Source organism: Schistocerca americana, chromosome 5 (genome assembly GCF_021461395.2).
Source record: "Schistocerca americana isolate TAMUIC-IGC-003095 chromosome 5, iqSchAmer2.1, whole genome shotgun sequence".
NCBI lineage: Eukaryota > Metazoa > Arthropoda > Insecta > Orthoptera > Acrididae > Schistocerca > Schistocerca americana.
Window position 1 is genome coordinate 137,085,652 of NC_060123.1, and position 20,823 is coordinate 137,106,474.

Below are 20,823 nucleotides of genomic sequence, written 5' to 3' on the forward strand. Positions count from 1 at the left end.
TACGCTTGTCCGCCTTACGGCGGGAATAAATCATAGTTTTAATAGCCGCAAACCCCGATAATTTACTTTGCGGCAGAACGTGGTTCGTTAGTGCCTCTTAGTCCGAGGCGGCGATGCCGCTCTCGCTATTTAACGGGCGTTTTATCTCGCTGATTTCAATGGCAGGAGGCGCTATAAAGCGCTGTTGTGTGTCTGCGCGGGAGATGCATGGCGCACCGAGGCGCTCAGTTAACACGCCGCCGTGGGCAGCCGAGTCGAACGTCGCGACGGCGCCCAGTGAACCCCGCCTGCTTGTCGGGAGCTTCCCGCACTCACCTGCCACGTCTGCTCTCCAACTCCACCCGCCGCTACCTAATTGTCGCACGCTTCCGCTACACTCCCAGATTTCACAACACATTATTTGCACTGCCAATTATTATCAAAGAAATTTACAGTGTACGGCGCTGACTTTTCTTAAATAAACTCCTCCAATTCGACGTATATGACCAATTCTTTTTCTTTCAGTGATAATGCGAAATGCTGAAGAAATATGGATGTGAGTTAAAGTGACGACTCCTCCCGTCGGAGGTACGAGTCTTCCCTCGGGTATGCGTGTGTGTGTTGTCCCGAGTGTAAGTTAGCTTAAGTTAGATTCAGTAGTGTGTAAGCTCAGGGACTGATGACCTCTGCAGTTTGGTCCCATAGGACCTTACCACAAATTTGCAAATTTAAAGTGACGTAGATTTCCAAGAAATTTCTTACTGGTTCCTCATATATTCCATCTGGGATTCCAGCGTCACCCTCTGACATGAAAAAAAAAAAAATAAAAAATAAAAAAAAAATAATTGGTGTTACATGTGTGACACTATTAGTGCACTCCCATATTCAATATTTGCTTCATTCTTTTCAGCTGTGCCTGCTGCAATACTCTAAATTCACTCAATACGCAAATCACATTTCCTCGACTACCTCGCAAATTGCATATGTCATTCGTAGTAGTGGTTGCCATGACACTTACTCTCTGTTAACTCCTTAGGTTTCTTAGTCACTGGTGACCTCAGTAAATTTCCTCACATGTCAAAAACTTATCATCCTTCTGTAATTTCAGTACCACATCGGATATGTCTAGCATTTTGGCTGCATCTTTTCATAATACTGTCTGTTCCCATTTCCTTCTAAATTTCAACCACAGTACAATGGAACAAATTACGTTGTAGCCCGAATCGTATCCAAGACCACTGTGAATTCACGAGGAGATTAAAGCTTTATCTTTTATCATTAGATTATCTTACCTTACGGGATATCCTGTGTGTTACCTCTTTCTAACCTCTTTCTAAAGTTCACTTCAAGACATATATATTTCTGGTAAGAACCTATAAAATATGTATATATGAAGGACGGTTACTGTTACCCCATGTGGAGCAGAGTATTTCAGAATATGTAAGATTTTACAAATACGATTAGGTACATACTGCTTATCAGCACTGAAGTATTTTGTGAGTTACGTTATTATTTTCACACTGGTGTAAAATTCGTATTATGGGTAGTATTTTAAGGTATATTTGACGCAGCTATTGTACGGGTAATATGGTGCCTACTTCTTTGTCCCCTCTTCCACTACTCCCTACTTTTTCCGACCGCTCACTTCCAGCAACCAGCACCCCTCCCCTTTCTGTCTTCACTTCCTCCCTCTCCTTATTTTCAATGCCCTGCCTCATCTGCGTGGACCTCAATCCTCCCTAGCACTCCTATCTTCCCCTCCCCTTCCCTCCCCCAGTCCATTGGCCACATACTGCTTCACTGGCTATTTTAAATCTGTAGTACAACATTTCAAAGCTATGACATTAACATTTTGTTATTTCAATGTCCTGCTATTCACGCATCCATACGCTTGTTGTATTGCAAACGTCAATTTCATTGTAATGGTTTTTTCTCGCTTTATATTGCCGTATTGCCACAGCAAATTGTTAATGTTGGATTGATTTCGGCCGACAATAAATTATTACATTCTTTCGATTACTGATCAATGACTTAACTATGTCTCTCGTCGCATATGACGAATCATCTGCTCTATATGTAATGTATTTTTAATGTTTCCGTTATTGTGTTAATAGAACAGTTCATTACATTGTATTGTTTCCATGTGCGTTGACGTACCACTTCTAATTTCGTCATGGTACGTAATTTATTGTCATAACACATATGAAACAATACCACCACTTTTGCTTTGCCGCTACCTACTAGTAATGTTGTCTCCCTCTCCCGGTTCGTGGGAACTCGCTTAGCAGTCTGTCATCTTATGTACTCAACGTAACGCTCTTTTCCTTGTGCTACCTTTGCACTTGTGTAGGTAGGGATGGTTCATGTTTGTACTTTTGTTTAGCCTTTACTATTTAGAAAGTTATTGTAATGTATTTTTATACCAATTCATTTATTATAATTCTATTGTAGATTTCTGAAGATGCGAATAATTCCGAAACGCGTCACGTGCTTACCGATAACTTTATTCTCTTGTGATTTGACACATAAACCTGTTATATACCTTTCCGATTTGAGCTCGAACAGTCAGCCACAATTGCCCTATCGTTGTCCACAATCACCCTGCGGTTCTGCGGTTTCCCTGGTAGTCTCTTATGTAGAAAACATAATTCGGTACTAGTTAGTCGCACATCGCCATTTTATAAAAAATTCTAGCAGAATCTTGCGTTATTTCCAAATCCAAAAGATAGTAGTCATCTACACATTGCTGCTGCAGTATTCCAGGCAGCTCTTCAATTAAAACATACACTTTGACATTGGCTAATTCCATTTTGTATTCTATGGATAAAGGACTTCTAGAATTTGAAGACGTTTTGACTATTTTTCGACCGTGACTGTATCAAGAAATATGTAAAGGTTTTTTAAATTACCGGCACCAGTCACCAAATTTGTTAACTATTGTATTACTTATTTATTTAGCGACATGTTTCGAGGGAATATCTCATCTTCAGGCTAAATGGCATTACAAATCAAATTTTACAATAAGGTCATACTGATGTTCCATAGTCTTTTCATTATTGCTGCGGTTATCCTGTGGAAGAAGAGAGAACTTAGTAAGAGGCGATTGTCACTTTGGAAGCTGGACTGATGTTCGCACGAAAATGTTTTGCAACGGTCACAACGAGACTGCCACTCCAGAAGAACAAAGTGAGTGACCGTTATAAAACATTTTCATGCAAACATCAGTCCAGTTTCCAAAGTGACATCGCCACTTACTAAGTTTTCTCTTCTTCCACACAATAACCACAGCAATAACATCAGTATGACCTTATCGTAAAATTGTTTTTGCAATGCCATTTAGCCTGAAGATGAGGTATTCCCTCGAAACATGTCGCTAAATAAATAAGTAATACAGTAGTTAACGAGTCTGTGACTGGTAGCGGTAATTTAAAAAACCTTTACATAAAAGACTTCTATACTTCTTGTTATATCCTAGCCAGTAATGCCACCCGAGCCCGCTGCCAAAAGGTTGGCAGAATCAAAGTTCGGACGCCGTCCGCATAAGCAGCGCCAGCGAGACAGGAATTCGCCGCAAGTCTGCGCGCGCCACCGCTGGCTTCTGGGTTCTTAAGCGCTGGAGTCGCGAGCGCTAGGACAGTTCTGCATTCGCCGCTCAGTTGTATACTCGCCACCGAATTGTGTACTTGCTAGTCAGTTGTGTGTTCATCGCAGCAGAGTTGTTGTTTGTCGTCAGCCGACGCTGACCTAGCCGCTCCGACTCGAACTAGACAGATTTCTGTAGACACGGAGATCACTACTGTGTTTCTGTATCTTCGTTAATAAAGATAAGTACCGACTTTTATTTAATCAGAGTGTTTGGGTTTTCATCTTTCTGTTCACTGTTCCAGCGGACCGGTCGGCCCGCTATTAAAAGTGTGGCGGTGACTTCGTAAGCCGTTTCTACAGCGAATTGCTTGTCGCTACGAACACCGCCACAAAACTGGCGACGAGGACTTCCGAACTCGTGTGCAGGGCTGGTTCAACTTGTTTCTGGTTATACTAATTATAGCGATAAAATTTTGGGGGCTGGTTTAATTTGTGTTCACTATGTCTGCCGACTTAGAACAGTTGATCTTGTTACACAGTCGGCAAATACAAAGTCTGGTGGAAGCAATCGCCAAACAAGCGGCTAATCCTCCAACACAAAAGGAATAAGCACAGGCGGCACCACCTTTCCGTGCTTTTGATGCATCACGAGAAGAATGGCGAGAATATTTCGCGCAGTTGCAGGCGCACATGACAGTCTACAAAATCACGGGTAGTGAGCGGCAGCTTTATTTAATTTCCACTGCAGGCGTGGAAGTCTATCGACTACTTTGTAAGTTGTTCCCGGAATCCAAGCCAGAAGCTTTAGACTATGACGTTGTTGTTAACAAGCTTGCTGAGTATTTCGAGTCGCGAGTTCATGTGGCAGCAGCCAGATTCAAGTTCTTCAGATTAAAGAAACTGCCACATCAATCTAATAAACAGTGGTTAACAGATTTACGGGGCCTCACCCGTCAGTGCCGATTTAATTGTGTGTGTGGAGCTTCCTACAGTGATGTCATGCTACGAGACGCTATTACTCAAAACATTGCAGATTCTCGTATTCGTGCTGCTATCTTAAAGTTGCCTGACCCGTCATTAGAGACTGTGATGAACATCATTGAAGCCCAAGATACTTTTGACTATGCTGAGTGTGAGTTAGATCAGCCATGTATTTCTCAAATTGCCTGTGCTAAGCAAGTTCTGTCACGCCCGCGGCCCCACCGGCAGAGTCAGACTGTAAACACTAGCCGGCCGCGTCATGTTAAACACATTCGTCAGCCGCGTGCGCAAAATGATAGAGTTAAGTCTTGCCCTAAGTGTGTTCTTGCTCATCCTCGTGAACGTTGCCCGTTGAGAAACGCGGTTTGTCACTTTTGTCAAAGGAAAGGACACATCCAGACTGTCTGTTTGCGTAAACGCAAGAACAATTCTAGTGCTGCCCAGCCCATGGATATTCATGTTCTTCAAAGCCAGCCCGCCCAGAATGTCGCGTTTAAAGACTCTTCCACGGTTCGTGTGGGTAATAAACTTGTTTGCAATAAGCCACCCACCCAGCCCTCTGCTATGCGACCCAGGCGTAATTCAAACGCTGTAAAAAGTAATGTACAGACTGCAAGTGAAGCGGGAGTTGTTGTTCCACCCGCCCAACCCACGAGTTGTCGTAAGCAGCGAACACGCGCTAAACGCGCTGATTTTGTGTCTTCCGCCTCCACTGCACCGATCCAGAGACAGTGTAATAAACTATTTGTGAAGCTACGCATCCAGAATAAGAACTTCAATTTTCAGTTAGACACTGGTGCGTCTGTGACTCTCATAAATAGTGCTACGTATGCGGCTATCGGCCGCCCTAAACTTTCAGCGGCAAAACATTCTTTCGCTACTTATAGTGGAGAACAAATTCCTGTGTTAGGTGTATGTAGCGTGCCAGCCACATTCCGTGGCAATACAAAAACAGTTTCATTCACAGTGCTCCGCGCTACAGACAGTGTAAACATTTTCGGATTAGACTGTTTTGACTTGTTTGGCCTGTCTATCCAAGACAATGTGTTGCAAATTAATTCTGTTGTTGTTCCTCAAGACAGCATAACCGATCTGTGTAAACAATACAGTGACATATTTAAAGACGAACTAGGTTGTGCTGCGAACTTTGCCGCTTATATTACGTTAAAAGATAATGCTCAGCCTCGATTTTGTCGTGTTCGTCCAGTGCCTCACGCCCTCCGGGCACCTGTAGAAGATGAACTTCGTCGTTGGCAAAACAACGGTGTTATTCAACCCGTTTCAGCGAGCCAGTGGGCTTCTCCCTTAGTTATTATAAAGAAACCGTCTGGCAAGTTACGGTTGTGTGCTGATTTTAAGTCGACAGTTAATCCTCAGACTGGCATTGATTCTTTTCCTTTGCCTAGACCGGACGAGCTGATGGATAAGTTAGGGGAAGCTCGTTTCTTTTCCAAAATTGATCTCCGTGAAGCATATTTGCAATTGCCCCTCGACGAGCAATCACAACAGTATTTTGTCATAAACACGTCGTTGGGGTTGTTCCGTTTTCTGCGTTTGCCTTTTGGTTGTGCGTCAGCTCCAGCTGTTTTTCAGCGTTTTTTGTCACAACTTCTGGCTAATGTGCCATCGTGTTGCAACTATTTAGACGATATTGTTGTGTCCGGTCGGGCGCCTGCTGAACATTTCCGTAATTTGGAGTGTTCGTTTAAAGTGTTGTCTCAGGCAGGCCTACGTTGCAACATCGATAAATGTTCATTTTTCCTTACGGAGATGGAGTATCTGGGACATGTTATTAATGCTCAAGGCATTCATCCCTCCCAGTCACATTTAGCATCTATTCGTGATTTTCCCGCCCCTCGCAATCTGCATGAATTGCAAGCAGTTCTTGGCACATTGACATATTATATTAGGTTTATACCTAATGCATCACAGATTGCTGCACCGTTGCATCGTCTCCGCCGTAAGAATGTTCCGTTTGTGTGGTCAGCTGATTGCCAATCAGCCTTTCAGCAGCTTAAAGAGGCTTTATTGAATGATCGTTGTCTGGTCCATTACGACCGTAACAAGCCTCTGGTGTTAGCTTGTGATGCCTCTTCTTTCGGCCTCGGTGCTGTGTTGTCTCACCGAGTCGGTAACACCGAACGTCCTATTGCGTTCGTATCTAAATTGCTCAACAAAGCTCAGTGTAATTATAGCCAATTGGACAAGGAAGCGTTGGCTATTGTGTTCGGTGTCACAAAATTCCATCACTACCTCTATGGTAGACCATTCTATTTAGTAACAGATCGCAAGCCCCTGACGTCACTGTTTCATCCGTCTAAACCAGTTCCTCAGCGGACAGCTCAGAGACTCCAACGTTGGGCTCTTTTGTTATCACAATACCAGTATGAGATACTGTATCGCCCTACAGTTCAGCATGCAAACGCTGACGCGCTTTCTAGATTGCCGATTGCTGCGGATGATGTCTTCGATTCCTCTGACGACTCTTGCCATCAGATTGACGCCGATGAGCATCAATCCCTCCGGGATTTTCCGATTGATTATCGTCAGGTGGCACGTGAGACAGCTACGGATCCTCATCTGAGTTTACTATTACGTTTTGTTCAACGTGGTTGGCCGTCCAAGGCAAAGGACATACCGGATCCTGTGGTTCGTCGCTATTATCCGCAACGTCATCTGTTGTCTGTTTCGCACGGAGTTTTGCTGTTACGCACCGAGAATGACCAGCTTCGTGTAGTGGTTCCCCCAAGTGCTCCAATCCAAGGTCCTCGACTTGTTGCATCAAGGTCATTGGGGAGTGGTCCGCACCAAGCAGCTTGCCCGCCGTCATTGTACATGGATCGGCATTGATAAGCAGATTACGCAGATGTCTACAGATTGTTCGACGTGTGCCGAACACCAAGCTGCTCCGCCTCAACGCTATTTTGAGTGGGCACGCCCTGCCGGTCCCTGGCAGCGAGTACATATTGATTTCGCTGGTCCATATTGGCATTCTCGTTGGCTCATCGTGATAGATGCATTTAGTAATTTTCCGTTTGTTGTGCCCATGCAGTCTACAACGTCTGCACAAACTATACAGGCGTTGACTTCAATTTTTTGTATTGAGGGTCTTCCAGAAGTTTTAGTGTCTGACAATGGTCCACAATTTGCCTCTGCTGAATTTGAAAGTTTTTGTTCTGCCAATGGCATTCGCCATGTTCTTACTCCGCCGTTCCACCCTCAATCGAATGGTGCAGCGGAACGTTTTGTACGTACATTCAAGGACCATATGGACCGCCTTCGTGCTACGCACTCTCGTCAGCAGGCCCTCATCACGTTCCTGTCGTCGTACCGGACCACGCCACGCGACGGCCCTTCGCCTGCGGAGCTTCTCCACGGCCGTCGTCATCGCACCCTACTACGGTTGCTGCACCCCCCGGATCGACCCGCCGCTTCTGAGCATCGCACGCGTTTTCAGCGCAACGACGCCGTTTTTTTCAGAGTTTATCACGGTCGCCGTCGTTGGGAACGTGGTACCGTGATAAGTGTCCAGGGTCGCGGTTTTTATACTGTTCAAGGTGCTACTGGGGTGCACAGGAGGCATCAGAACCAGTTGCGCCGCGCTGGCCGCCCGGATTCTGCCGCTCGTTCTTTGTCCACAGATTTGGTCCACGGCGGGTTCCAGCCGCGCCTTCCGACTTCGCTGCCGCCCCCAGGGCAGCAGCAACAGCAGGAGCCGTCGCCGCTACCACGCCGACAGCCCGTCCCGTTGATGCCTCCCGCGCAGCTTCATCCGGGAGCGCCCCAGGTGGTCGCTCCGGCGCCTGCGGTCACTCTTCAGTCGCCACCGCCTTCGGAGCTGATGGACGTCGACCCCTCAGCCGGGCCGCCTTCCCAAGCGGTGGCTGTGCAGCCTGTCCTGCAGCCGCTTTCCTTGGGCACCCCCAAGGAGTCTGACACCGCAGCGCCTTGTCCGGCGCCCACTCAGCAGCCGTCGACGCAGCGTCAGGAGACGCTGCCTCTCTTCGTGGGTCCCGACGCCCCGTCGCGTCCAGTACCAGAAGCTGCGCCCGTGGTCACAGGCGTGCACCCTGACCTCGGTTTTCAGTCGGTGTTTCAGGAGGCCCCGCGCAGCCAATGCTGGGGTGTGGACCGGGGACTGCCACCGACAACAGTCTCCGCCCCGGTCTCTTCTGCTACGCCTGCGGCCAGACCCCTCCCCCGCCGTCGACGCTCGCCACGTCATTATTCCACGACGGTGCAGCAATTTGGGGGGGAGGAGTGTTATATCCTAGCCAGTAATGCCACCCGAGCCCGCTGCCAAAAGGTTGGCAGAATCAAAGTTCGGACGCCGTCCGCATAAGCAGCGCCAGCGAGACAGGAAATCGCCGCAAGTCTGCGCGCGCCACCGCTGGCTTCTGGGTTCTTAAGCGCTGGAGTCGCGAGCGCTAGGACAGTTCTGTATTCGCCGCTCAGTTGTATACTCGCCACCGAATTGTGTACTTGCTAGTCAGTTGTGTGTTCATCGCAGCAGAGTTGTTGTTTGTCGTCAGCCGACGCTGACCTAGCCGCTCCGACTCGAACTAGACAGATTTCTGTATCTTCGTTAATAAAGATAAGTACCGACTTTTATTTAATCAGAGTGTTTGGGTTTTCATCTTTCTGTTCACTGTTCCAGCGGACCGGTCGGCCCGCTATTAAAAGTGTGGCGGTGACTTGGTAAGCCGTTTCTACAGCGAATTGCTTGTCGCTACGAACACCGCCACAAAAGTTCTTTGAATTGGTATCCAGTTCTTCCTTCTCGATTATTTCCAATATCCTTCTTTCTGTTGCATTGTCATTCCCGTTCAGGCGAAATGGTGGTTTTTTCTTGACACCATTTCGCGCAATGACGAACTTGGCGAATTTTTCTATGTAGATAATAGACAAATGACCCGTCACTATGTTTACCATTTCATCACATATTTTGAGCAGCAGAATGTTATCGCAAAACTTATGTAATGGGTGTAAGCACATTTAAATTCTTCTCGCTAAGAAGCATACCATTTGAGGTGTAATTTATGTTGCCAGTATCAGCAACAAGACTGTCCAGATTCTCCAGTCATAACCACAAACCAAAATATTCATCGGCACGTCTTGTCTTTCTTCTTAGTGGCAGAAAGATGTTTAGCACTTTGGAGGGATTTATGTTTACTCTTTCGGCTACCACAGAAGACTGATCCGTTGCAGCTGTCAAGACGCGTTTCACACTCTGAACATCCAAGATGGTGGCACTCTGCAACCTACGGCAGGTGCTCCAGAATCGTCAATATGTTGCTGCTAATTGCGTTACTTAAAATATGACTTTATTATAGCAGTACTGGCTACCATTTAACCATCTGTCTGGGTGTATGCTACCAGCTCTTCTGCTTCTCATTCGTGCAGAAATTCTATTTAAAACCTTAAGTTTACTATTTTTGCAAACGAATCACCATTAAATGCTGTTATTCAATTGGTTCTAAGCTCTGCGAATGGTTGTTCTGTAGCTAGGTACATATCATCCAGTCCATTATATTTAAAAAGAACATAATGATCCTTTTTAAGGCGAACCAGACGGGAATGGAGCTTTATAAATAGATCTATCGTGTGTTGTTCCGATGTTTTCGACCATTGTATATGTACCCTCAACTGGTATATTTACATTCTTGCACAGGGTCAAACATGCGATCCATTTTTCTCCCACCTATAAGATGCTATAGTGGCATTAATTAGTAGGCATCCATTCGTTTTGAGGAACAGCTACTTTTATACATCGACATATGGTGTTAGGGGGAGGGGGGGGGGGGAGGGGAGGATCTCGCTGACATTCGGTATGTCTGTTTACCTCCAGTTGTTTTATGACTAGCGTAGTGTGATTTGTAAGATACTTGTTATTTGGATTCCGAACGCTGTGGAATTCTCTCCCATCAGAGAGTTAAGAGCTAAGCTGGATACTATTAAAACCACACCAAACAAACATAGTGGAAGGGTTATTTTCTGTGTGTAAATGTATATAGAAAAATGAATAAAGATTATAAACGAGAATGTTTGCTTGTTTCATGCACTAACCTATGAAAAAACCTAAGAATTTTGCTTTTCTTGCTAATCTACGTGCATGGGAAATGGATAGTTGTGTGGAAAGTACCTGAAACTAGGTATCGTACTTATATGGTGATGTCGATGCAAATACATATCGCCATTGGCCACAGAATATGGCGTGGGAAGGAGAAAGGGGAGGGTAGGGGGAGGGAATTTTGTAAATGCTGAAACTGATGTCAATGATTCCAGGAATGCTGATGCTGTTGTTAGCATTAGTAGAATAATCTTTAAGTCAGGGTTAGGTTCTGCTCGCCTTGATACCCTATTCATGGTTTACATGCTGTAATACCTTCATCAATTGTAATTGTCCTAATGGCACTGGTGATTGATTCACAGTTGGATTTTCACAAGGAGAATTGTGTTAATCCTTGCCTCAATCATAAGTACTAACACAACATTTCTGAGAATAAAACATTCTATTGAAGTATAACAAATTAATAAGTAAAATTATCATTGTTTAAGTGCTTCATCATTTGCCGTGCAGTGAAGGTGATACATGTAAGTTCTTCAGGCGATGGTTAACTAATATGAAACTTGTTACTTAATGAGAACGTTATTTTCAATTTGTGTTTCGAGGGATACTGAAATGAAACTTAGCTTGTCATATTACGTAACAATAATTACTGTCCTGTCATATTTTAAAGTTAGCTTGACAGTTTTTGTTGTTGTGGTCCTGAGTCCAGGCACTGGTTTCATGCAGCTCACCATGCTACTCTATCCTGTGCAAGCCTCTTCATCTCCCAGTACCTACTGCAACCTACATCCTTCTGAATCTTTTTAGTGTATTCATCTCTTGGTCTCCCTCTACTATTTTCACCCTCCACGCTGCCCTCCAATACTAAATTGGCGATCCCTTGATGCCTCAGAATATGTCCTACCAACCGATCCCTTCTTCTAGTCAAGTTGTGCCACAGATTTCTCTTCTCCCCAATTCTATTCAATACCTCTTCATTAGTTATGTGATCTACCCATCGAATCTTCAGCATTCTTCTGTAGCACCACATTTCGAAAGCTTCTATTCTCTTTTTGCCTAAACTATTTATCGTCCACGTTTCAATTCCATACATGGCTACACTCCATACAAATACTTTCAGAAAAGACTTCCTGACACTTAAATCTTATTCGATATTAGCAAATTTCTCTTCTTCAGAAAAGATTTCCTTGCCATTGCCAGTCTAAATTTTATATCCTCTCTTCTTCGACCATCATCAGTTATTTTGCTCCCCAAATAGCAAAACTCCTTTACTACTTTAAGTGTCTCATTTCCTAATATAATTCCCTCAGCATCACCTGACATAATTCGACTACATTTCACTATCCTTGTTTTGCTTTTGTTGATGTTCATCTTATATCTTTCTTTCAAGACACTGTCCATTCCGTTCAGCTGCTCTTCCAGGTCCTTTGCTGTCTCTGACAGAATTACAATGTCATCGGTGAACTTCAAAGTTTTTATTTCTTCTCCATGGATTTTAATACCTACTCCGTATTTTTCTTTTGTTTCGTTTACTGCTTGCTCAATATACAGAATGAATAACATCGGGGATAGGCTACAACCCTGTCTCACTCCCTTCCCAATCACTGCTTCCCTTTCATGCCCTTCGACTCTTATAACTGCCATCTGGTTTCTGTACAGATTGTAAATAGTCTCTCGCTCCCTGTATTTGACAGTATTAATGCTTATTCCGTTTGATGAAAAGTGGTTTTGAACTATTTATACGATTAATTTCAGGCAGTATATTTTATTTAACTGCCGTAACATATGTCAGTTTATAGTAACAGGCTAAAACGTTTTAGACCCCAAGGCTGTTCCTGGGGTTAGGTCACAGTAGATGTGACCCAGTTCAAAAAGAGCAATTTCAGTGAAATCCAATGGAGTTCCATTACACATAAACCATATGTAATCTTTTTTTTTCAGGATGTAAGGGGCACCATACCGACCTGATTGCTAACTTATTTGGCAGATGGCCTCTTGCTGGGCTCCATTTTTTCAGAGACGATCGTGAATGAGTATTCAAGTGGCCAGTATGAGTCGCAGGATACGAGTTGACGCAGTAGTACAGAAGTGTGGCAAAATGGAAGTTAAAAAATCGTAAGTAAAGGGAGTTACACTTAACATAATGGCTGTTCAGCTTTAGATAAATGTCGACGAAAGATAAGAAATGAAAGTATGTTAAAGGAAAATGCAGTAATTAAAGGATTTATGGCACAGTAATCTAATAAGCTGTTACGAATGAAATGTGGTGGAAGTTTAGTAGCTCAAGCTTTAAGGTATCAATCAAATAACACTTCTTACATTGAACTCCTGAAATAATTACAGTTAACTCAATATGTCATGCAACATAATTATGTGAAACTAAATGAATGTTATTAAACTGTTGATGTAATAAAAAGCCGGCATTTTGTGAATATAAACCACTAACTCTCACACTGGTAACTGCACACAAGTAATTTCCCCAACCCTTGCTACGAGATGCAGTTCTTAGGGAAAGAGAATTTTGCGACGGCAACGGCCGTCCCATATAGGCCTACACCTTTCGCCATGGGGCATCTAGCGGACACAATGAGACGCCAGACGCCACTGCATAGGCCGTCAGCAAAAGCCGCCCCTTGTCCCTGCTTTTAAAAACGACCCTTCGGAAAGCCTTTCTACAGGAACATAGCAGGAGATGCCAGAGAAAATGTCCGGAGATAAAAAAAATTCAGAGGAACCCAACTCAAACCAAAGGTGACTCATTGTAGCCAACTACATTAAAACTCGCAGGAAAAAAAAGCTGTCTATCTCAGTATTACGTAGCAAAAGTTAAACTCTACCCTAAAAAAGAAACGATGCCTGTGATAGGCTACAAAAACTGTAGTGGCTGGAGTGATAAGTACGAAAGCTCTGATTGGCCAGAAAGGAAACGCGTGGCCACCAGCTGGTCTGATTACGTCACAGCCTGTGCTGTTGCACTCTCCTGAGCTCTGCATGTGTGAGATGGTATCTTCCTACCTTGCAGGCCGTAGGGTCAACCCCAAATTTCTAAAACACTCAAAGAGCATCCTTCTGCAACTGTGGTACGAAGATAGATCAGAAGCAGTAACACACGTGTTGGAAAGCGTTTAAGGTTAACAATCACTTGTACACGATGAGAAAATGGTACTTTTCCAAAACAGTATTCGATCTAAGAGTCAGTAAATGATGCGGAATACTGAGTGTTACGTTGATTAACTACAACTTTGAATATCATATTAAGCAATTAATTTCAGTATAAAAATATTGTATACTATATCAAAAGATCGAAACACGGGTATATGGGACTGGAATTAGGTATACGGTCACTGCTCTTTAACTTTCTCTTGTTCCCCTGTATGTAGCATCACCTTTCCCAGCTAAATAATCTTATTACCTAGATTAAAATTGTGACAGGCAACTTAACATTGGAAATAGAGCAACAGGGGCAGAATTGTTCAAGGGTCACATTCTATAGTGTACCAGAGGAACACCCTGAAACAAATTTCTTATAGATAGTGTGAGATGCATTGGAAGAAGGTATAGGACTACCAGACATTCACCTGCAACTTTAGCCCATACATTTATATTATGAATTGGACATAGTCTTGATCACTTAATTTTATTACAATGACACTATTAATCTCAAGATGTTTCTGATATCTGTTCTAAAGTGTACTATGTGATCACTGGATTACTTAACAAAACAAATTGTAACCATTCATTACAAATTTAAGTTTCTGGTCTTTCCCTCGAAACGAGGTGAAAATAAACTATCGTTAATAAGGAATTATGGTAACACATTCAAATTTATCCTCACATGAATATTATTCTTCTTTCGTGTAATACCTTCATCGACTACCAACTCCAGGCAGTTGATGGTTGGAGTGCTGACCCATTATCTGCGTATCCAGTAATGCTCGCAACAGATGTGGTATGCGTGGGGATCATATCAACGTGTATCGCATCAAAACCAGTCTGAAGATGACGCAATGAAGCGTTGAAACTGGTAGCGACAAAAAAATGAAATAAGAACGGCTGTAGGTGTTTTCATTTCCTTGTCACGGAAGTAAACTTGTCTATCACTTTGTCTAGCATTGTTGTTTTCCAGCTTGTTTACAACTAACAAGCATATAAGTTTACACGTACTGTGCTTTTTATTTACATGAACACTCTTTATTTTCTGCAAGGAGACAAGAAGGTCGAGCCTGATTACTAGGAAGTCATGATGCACTTTTTGTTTACTTTACTTGTCCATAAGGTGGCTCTGTTGTATCATATTTACATTGTCCCAAGACAGAACGTGCTATGAATCAACGATAGACCCATTCATTACTCAGTTCTATTCGGAGATGTACAGTACAGTAAGATGGAGCAGTACCGGTACAGTTTTCCAGAACTCACTGACATGCACCTTGTGTAAGTCGAGGTAAGTTGCAATGCTCTCGTCGCTGAAAGGCTGAACAGCGAACGATTTCCTAACAGGCATCATCCGTCACGATGAGTGTTCATTTCTATCTATCGACGAATGCGGAATACTTCTACTGGAAAGAAGGAACAAGGATCACTCGCACACCCGATTCTGAAGAGGAGGTGCTGGAACGTGCTGCACCGGACACCACTACATGTGCCAGTCGTATTGCACGTGAAATGGGCGCAGCGCGTATTAGCGTGTGACGAGTACTCACCAACAGTAATCACACCCATGTAACACACAACGAATCCATGCAATGCTTTTGACTGACTTTGCACCAAGGGTCGCTTTGAGTCAGTGGTTGCTCCAACAATGGAATGATGGACCAGATTTTCCCCAAACTTGCTGTTTACTGAAGGGTTCTCATCAGGATTAGCCGTGTGTGTGACTAGGAGAACCCTCACGCTGTAATAGTCACACCATCAAGTACGTTTTGCTATGAATATCTGGGCCGGCATTGTAGGCGACAATCCCATTGGGCCATATGTTCTACCTGGCGGTCTGTACCTGTGGATGCGGAGATGGAATTAGTTGCAAGAGTTGTAGCTGCCTGCGATCTGATTCGAAACACGTCTGGGGTTCAAATGGCTCTAAGCCAGGGCTTCACAACATACCTGCTCGTGGAGCAAGCTGTGAGCAGCAAGGCGCGAGCACGGAGCAGCGCGAGCACGCTACCCCCACTACCGGACCAGAGCGGAGAGTGGGGAAAGTCACGTGGGGCACACAACGGCTGCCGCCAGTCAATGTAAATCCGCGGCCACCTGCAGGGATATCACTCACGAATTATTACTGCGACAAATGAAACAAATAAAGAAGAATGTACACATGCCACATAATTTTATTAGCTTAGTGTATGCCTCTACATTCGCATTAATTTGTGAACTGTTACACAATAAAAGGTGTCACTGAAGTGTGAGATTCTCGGTTATCTTTTACTTTTTGCCCTTTACAATTGCGTCTATGATCGGAGTAATTGCTCTTGTGCATTTTAGGTGCAGCGTGCAGTTTAAATTTCAATCAGACAATGCGTTTCTCAGGCGCGTCTTGTTACATTTCATTGCAGAGAACAGTTGCTCACAAACATACGTGGAACCGAACATTGGTATTATTGTAGCCGCAAGTTTGTGCAAACGAGGAAATCTATCCTGAGGGAAGTGTCTGTAGAATTCCAAAATGTTTTTCTTGTTCTGAAATTTGTCTCTGTATTCTCTGTCACACTGCATGTCAATAATTTCTTGCTGCAGCTCAGGACGAATCTCTTAAATATTCGCTGAATATGGAGAGAACAGATCAAAGTCACTGTCTAGTGCTGTCAGATCTTGAAAGCGCTGACCAACTAAACTATGTGAATAACGTTCACAGTCTTTGTGGACATCTTGCATGGATGATAATTTAGGAAAATGAGCTAGGTTTCCTGTTTCCAGCTGACTCACCCAAAGTGTCAATTTCATTTTAAAAGCTAGTATTCGATCTATGAAATGAGTAATTAGCAGATCTTTACCTTGTAGTAAAATGTTCAAAGCATTCAGATGGCTAGTTAAATCTGCTAAGAACGCGAGATCACATTCAAACGTGCGCGCGCATTTCCCCTCCCTCCCTACTCCGCGACCTTGCACCTGCTCGCGAGCACGTGCCTGAGCAGACACGAGTACTCGCGCTCAAAACCGGCCAGTTGTTAAGCCCTGCTCTAAGCACTATGGGACGTAAGATCTGAGGTCATCAGTCCCCTAGACTTAGAACTACTTAAACCTAACTGACCTAAGGACATCACACACATACATGCCCGACGCAGGATTCGAACCTGCGACCGTAGCAACAGCGCGGTTCCGGACTGAAGCGCCTAGAACCGCTCGGTCACAGCGGCCGGCCACGTCTGGGGTATTTGTAGGATGCATCAGAATCTTGTTCGTCGATGTCATGGCCGTCAGTTTCAGCACATTTTGTAAGATACAGTATAAATGATACGTTCATTTTGTCAAGGATGATATTTGCAATTAACTGTATCTAATGTAAATAAAATAGTACAGAGTAAGGTGATTTTATTCCTATTATTTCCTTGAGATGGCTTCTCCGACCTCATGTTCTGAAAGAAGAGACATCACATATATATGAAAATTCTGGCATGAGAACTCTGTATAACGCTCTTTTACTAATAACTCACGTATGAATTCTTTTTTCTTGTTACGATGTCAGAAATTCACGTCTGCAGTATATCGGATGAACTATGTATACAGGAATTTGATGAACTTAGCTGTTGAGGGTTTTTAAATCCATCGCAGAGTTACCTTCCTGAATTATGCGAAGTGGTGCATTTCCTTGAAGAAACAGCTTTCATTAATTTCATTGATACTACAGCCATGCTTAGAGAAGACACAGCGAAATATGATTTCCAGTTTAACTTTTCTCAAGTAACTACTGCCCTCCCCAAGTCGTGGAATTAAAAATACTTTCTCTTTACATTTTATGGAGAAATATCGCTACTTTCGCTGTGTAGTACAGGAAGATACACAGTGGAGCGAGGGTTTCTCGACATTTTGTTTACTCTCGCATTTTTTTCAGGTGTGGAAAGTCACGGAGTGGAAATTATGTGCTGAGTGTGTCCTGAAAGCTGACAAACCAGTACAGCCCAGAATGAGGAGGTAAGTCCGCTACTTGCCTCACCTGCGCTATACAAGCTCGTGCTTCACCGCCACAGCGTGTTCCTGCAGAAAGTCTTGCGCTGCCACTGATTTACACCATTCTGTTCCTCAGATCCTGTTAGCGTGGGAGCACAGGCGAATGCGACAACCGACAGACATTCGTAGTGGCAGACACATGAACATTTTTCAGTACAAAACCACTGATGTAGAGGCATATTATTTCACAAATAATCTTAATAATCATCACTACATTTATCGTACTAGACTACAAGAAGAGAAACGAATTGTCAATAAAGAGTGAAGTTTTTAGCTTAAGGAACCGCAAATCAGCGGGCAGCACACGTCGTTGTCGATTGAAACGGTGCCCACAATCTTTTCCTCTAGGTGATCACAAAGGGGAGGTTACGACGAGAAAATTTCCGGCGTAGGATGAATGTTGCTCCTCCATGCGTGTCTGGCTGCAAGAGGGAGTGTCTGGGTACGACCCCTGATTCCATCACCTGAACATCTAAGTCATCATTTCTGCATACGTACTTGGCAGATCACCATACGCTGTGTGACGGAGGCTACCCTGTACTACTGCTATTCATTCACTTTCCCGTTACACTCGCAAATGAAACGAATAAAAAAACGATTGTCTATACGCTTCCGCACGAGCCCTGATTTCTCTTATCTTCGTGGTCCTTACGTCGGTGGCAATACGATTGTTCTGCAGTCTGTCGTAAATACCGATTTTCTAAATTTTCTCAGTAGTGTTTCGCGAAAAGAACGACGCATTTCCTCCAGTGATCCTCGTCTAAGTTCACGCGACAGTTCCGTAATAAGCGTGAATCGTACCTTCCGGTTACCAATCTAACAGCACACCCCTGATTTGTTTCGATATCTTCCTTTAATTCGATCTGGTGAAGATCCAAAGCAGTCTAGCAATATTCAAGAGTATGTCACGCAAGTGTTGTATAGGCTGTTCCTTTCATAGATCAGCTAAGCTTTTCTACAGTTTTCCCAATAAACCGAAGTCGACTACTAGCGTATCCTACAACCGGCCTTAGATGCTCGTTCCATTTCATGTCGCTTTACTTGTCGTTATCGCTTGTATAGCAGATACGACAGCGTTACGCAAGCGACTGGTGTTTAATACCAAATAATCACATTTTTTAACATGGGATTTGCTGAAACAATGGTGTAACTCATTACGCAGGGGATATGCAGGTTGTGGCCAACGACTAACAACATCCATCATGTCCAGTAGCCTAGGATTCCACTTCTAGGCAATTTTTCACTAACATTCACACACAATGCAAAATATACGATATATAACACAGGGAACTTCTGTTCATGAAGAAAACAAATGTTCACACAAATTACTTGACCAACGTGATATGAAAATGGCATGCATTGCTTGTGATCAATAATTTACCAAAATCTTTAGTGACTTGTAAAAAGTCCAGGTTCCTTGTAATTTTGATTGCAAAAATATTTCCTTCAACCCAAAGATTGGTGTGAACATCACAGTATTTTACTATGATTGCTCCTGGAAGGGGAAGCTCTCGCATTCCTTTGACCTTTGAACCGACTTACCCAGCCAATTACAAGTGGACCTACAGTTTCATAGGACCTGGGAAAAGCGCGGCATCTTGCAGTTTTTCTAAATTGTAAGTCACTGCCAAAGGTGGAAGCAGTGATAAGATATTTGTAGTCTGTCACTTATCCATTTAGCCGTCGATAATTCTGAATCTGTTTATCACTTAACACACACAACAAACACTATACTGTCTACACGAAAGTTTTTGTTTGTACCTAACCGCACAATGCCTACAACAGTTTAGATCATTATGTTGAATTGTTTGTTTAAAAATAACTTGTAGGAACAGAAGAAACACCTACAGTATCTCTTTAGAATTAGAGATGGGCAAAAGAGTTCTTTTCAGAGATCGAATCATAGCTGCTCACTCGCTCGAATCAACTAGTTGTCATGAGTCACCATCCACTCACAAAAATAAATAAAAGTAAGTCACCTTGCCCTTTCTATTCAGGCCACTGTATCAATCACTAAATTCGTCCTTTTTTGAAAGATCATAGACAGAGAGGTACTAATTTTATGTTATGTTGTTAAAAGTTTTAAGATTTAACGTTGAATATTTTGTCTGCTATAAAAGTTAAGAATATTATAGCAAAATTTCAAATATTTTGTTATGAAATGGGAAAATTTTAAAAGTAAAACTAATTTTTGTGACTTCATAGGCCTTCATGGCCTAATGAGAACTGAAAGTCTCCTCGGGCTATTGTCGGATCCTAAAATCAGCTTCAGTCAGTATTTCGGCGATCCAGCAGTCCGCCATCTTCAGGAAAACGCTGCTGCTGCTGAGTCCCACTGAAAACTGATGTCAAGGCTGCACATCGTCGTCCTATACAGAGTTCCGTAACGGACGCGGCCCATGCGCCGCTCGCCGCAGTTGATGCCCTCCGAGACTACATCGTTACGTAGAGGTTAAGTAGAGTTCCATTTCTTATTTTACTTCTGAAGGTTCTATAGATTGTTTTGTTAAAGTAATTAGATCTTTCTAGTTTCTTTCGTGTCGATTTCTGCCATAAATGAGATAGTCTTTCCTAACACGTTGATGGAGTTTACTCTTCCTATTTTCTGATCATTTGTTATTAATTTCCTTGTAACCGGTTTCTGGGCTCCTAAAGCCATAAAATCAGTGTTTTATTTATTTTTATTTTTTTGGGCGGCGGGGGGTGGGGGGGGGGGTGGGGGGGGGGTTGAAGATACAAACGAATCATGTATCTTTAGCTGTTGTGGATCAAATACATTAACAGCTGTCTGCTGTGTGTTTTCTCATCTCCAAGGGAGTCACGTCTCGGGATGTGAGGCAACTGGTTCCAAATGATTGGAAAAGAGCACAGGTAGTTCCAGTTTTCCAGAAGGGTCGTCGAGCAGATGCGCAAAGCTATAGGCCTGTATCTCTGACATCGATCTGTTGTAGAATTTTAGAACATGTTTTTTGCTCGCGTATCATGTCATTTCTGGAAACCCAGAAGCTACTCTGTAGGAATCAACATGAATTCTGGAAACAGCG

At 43.4% G+C, this 20,823-nt stretch overlaps 1 protein-coding gene across 1 annotated transcript in view; it reads left to right on the top strand.

The window, feature by feature from the left end:
• The first annotated feature begins 516 nt into the window (after window positions 1–516).
• The window catches only part of LOC124616241 (proline-rich receptor-like protein kinase PERK9), a 196,277-nt gene continuing 175,970 nt past the window's right edge, over window positions 517–20,823 (top strand). The window contains exons 1-3 of the mRNA XM_047144545.1: window positions 517–535; window positions 8,187–8,608; window positions 17,664–17,743. Of these exons, the coding sequence (XP_047000501.1) occupies window positions 517–535; window positions 8,187–8,608; window positions 17,664–17,743 (521 nt within the window). The remainder of the gene's footprint in view (window positions 536–8,186; window positions 8,609–17,663; window positions 17,744–20,823) is intronic.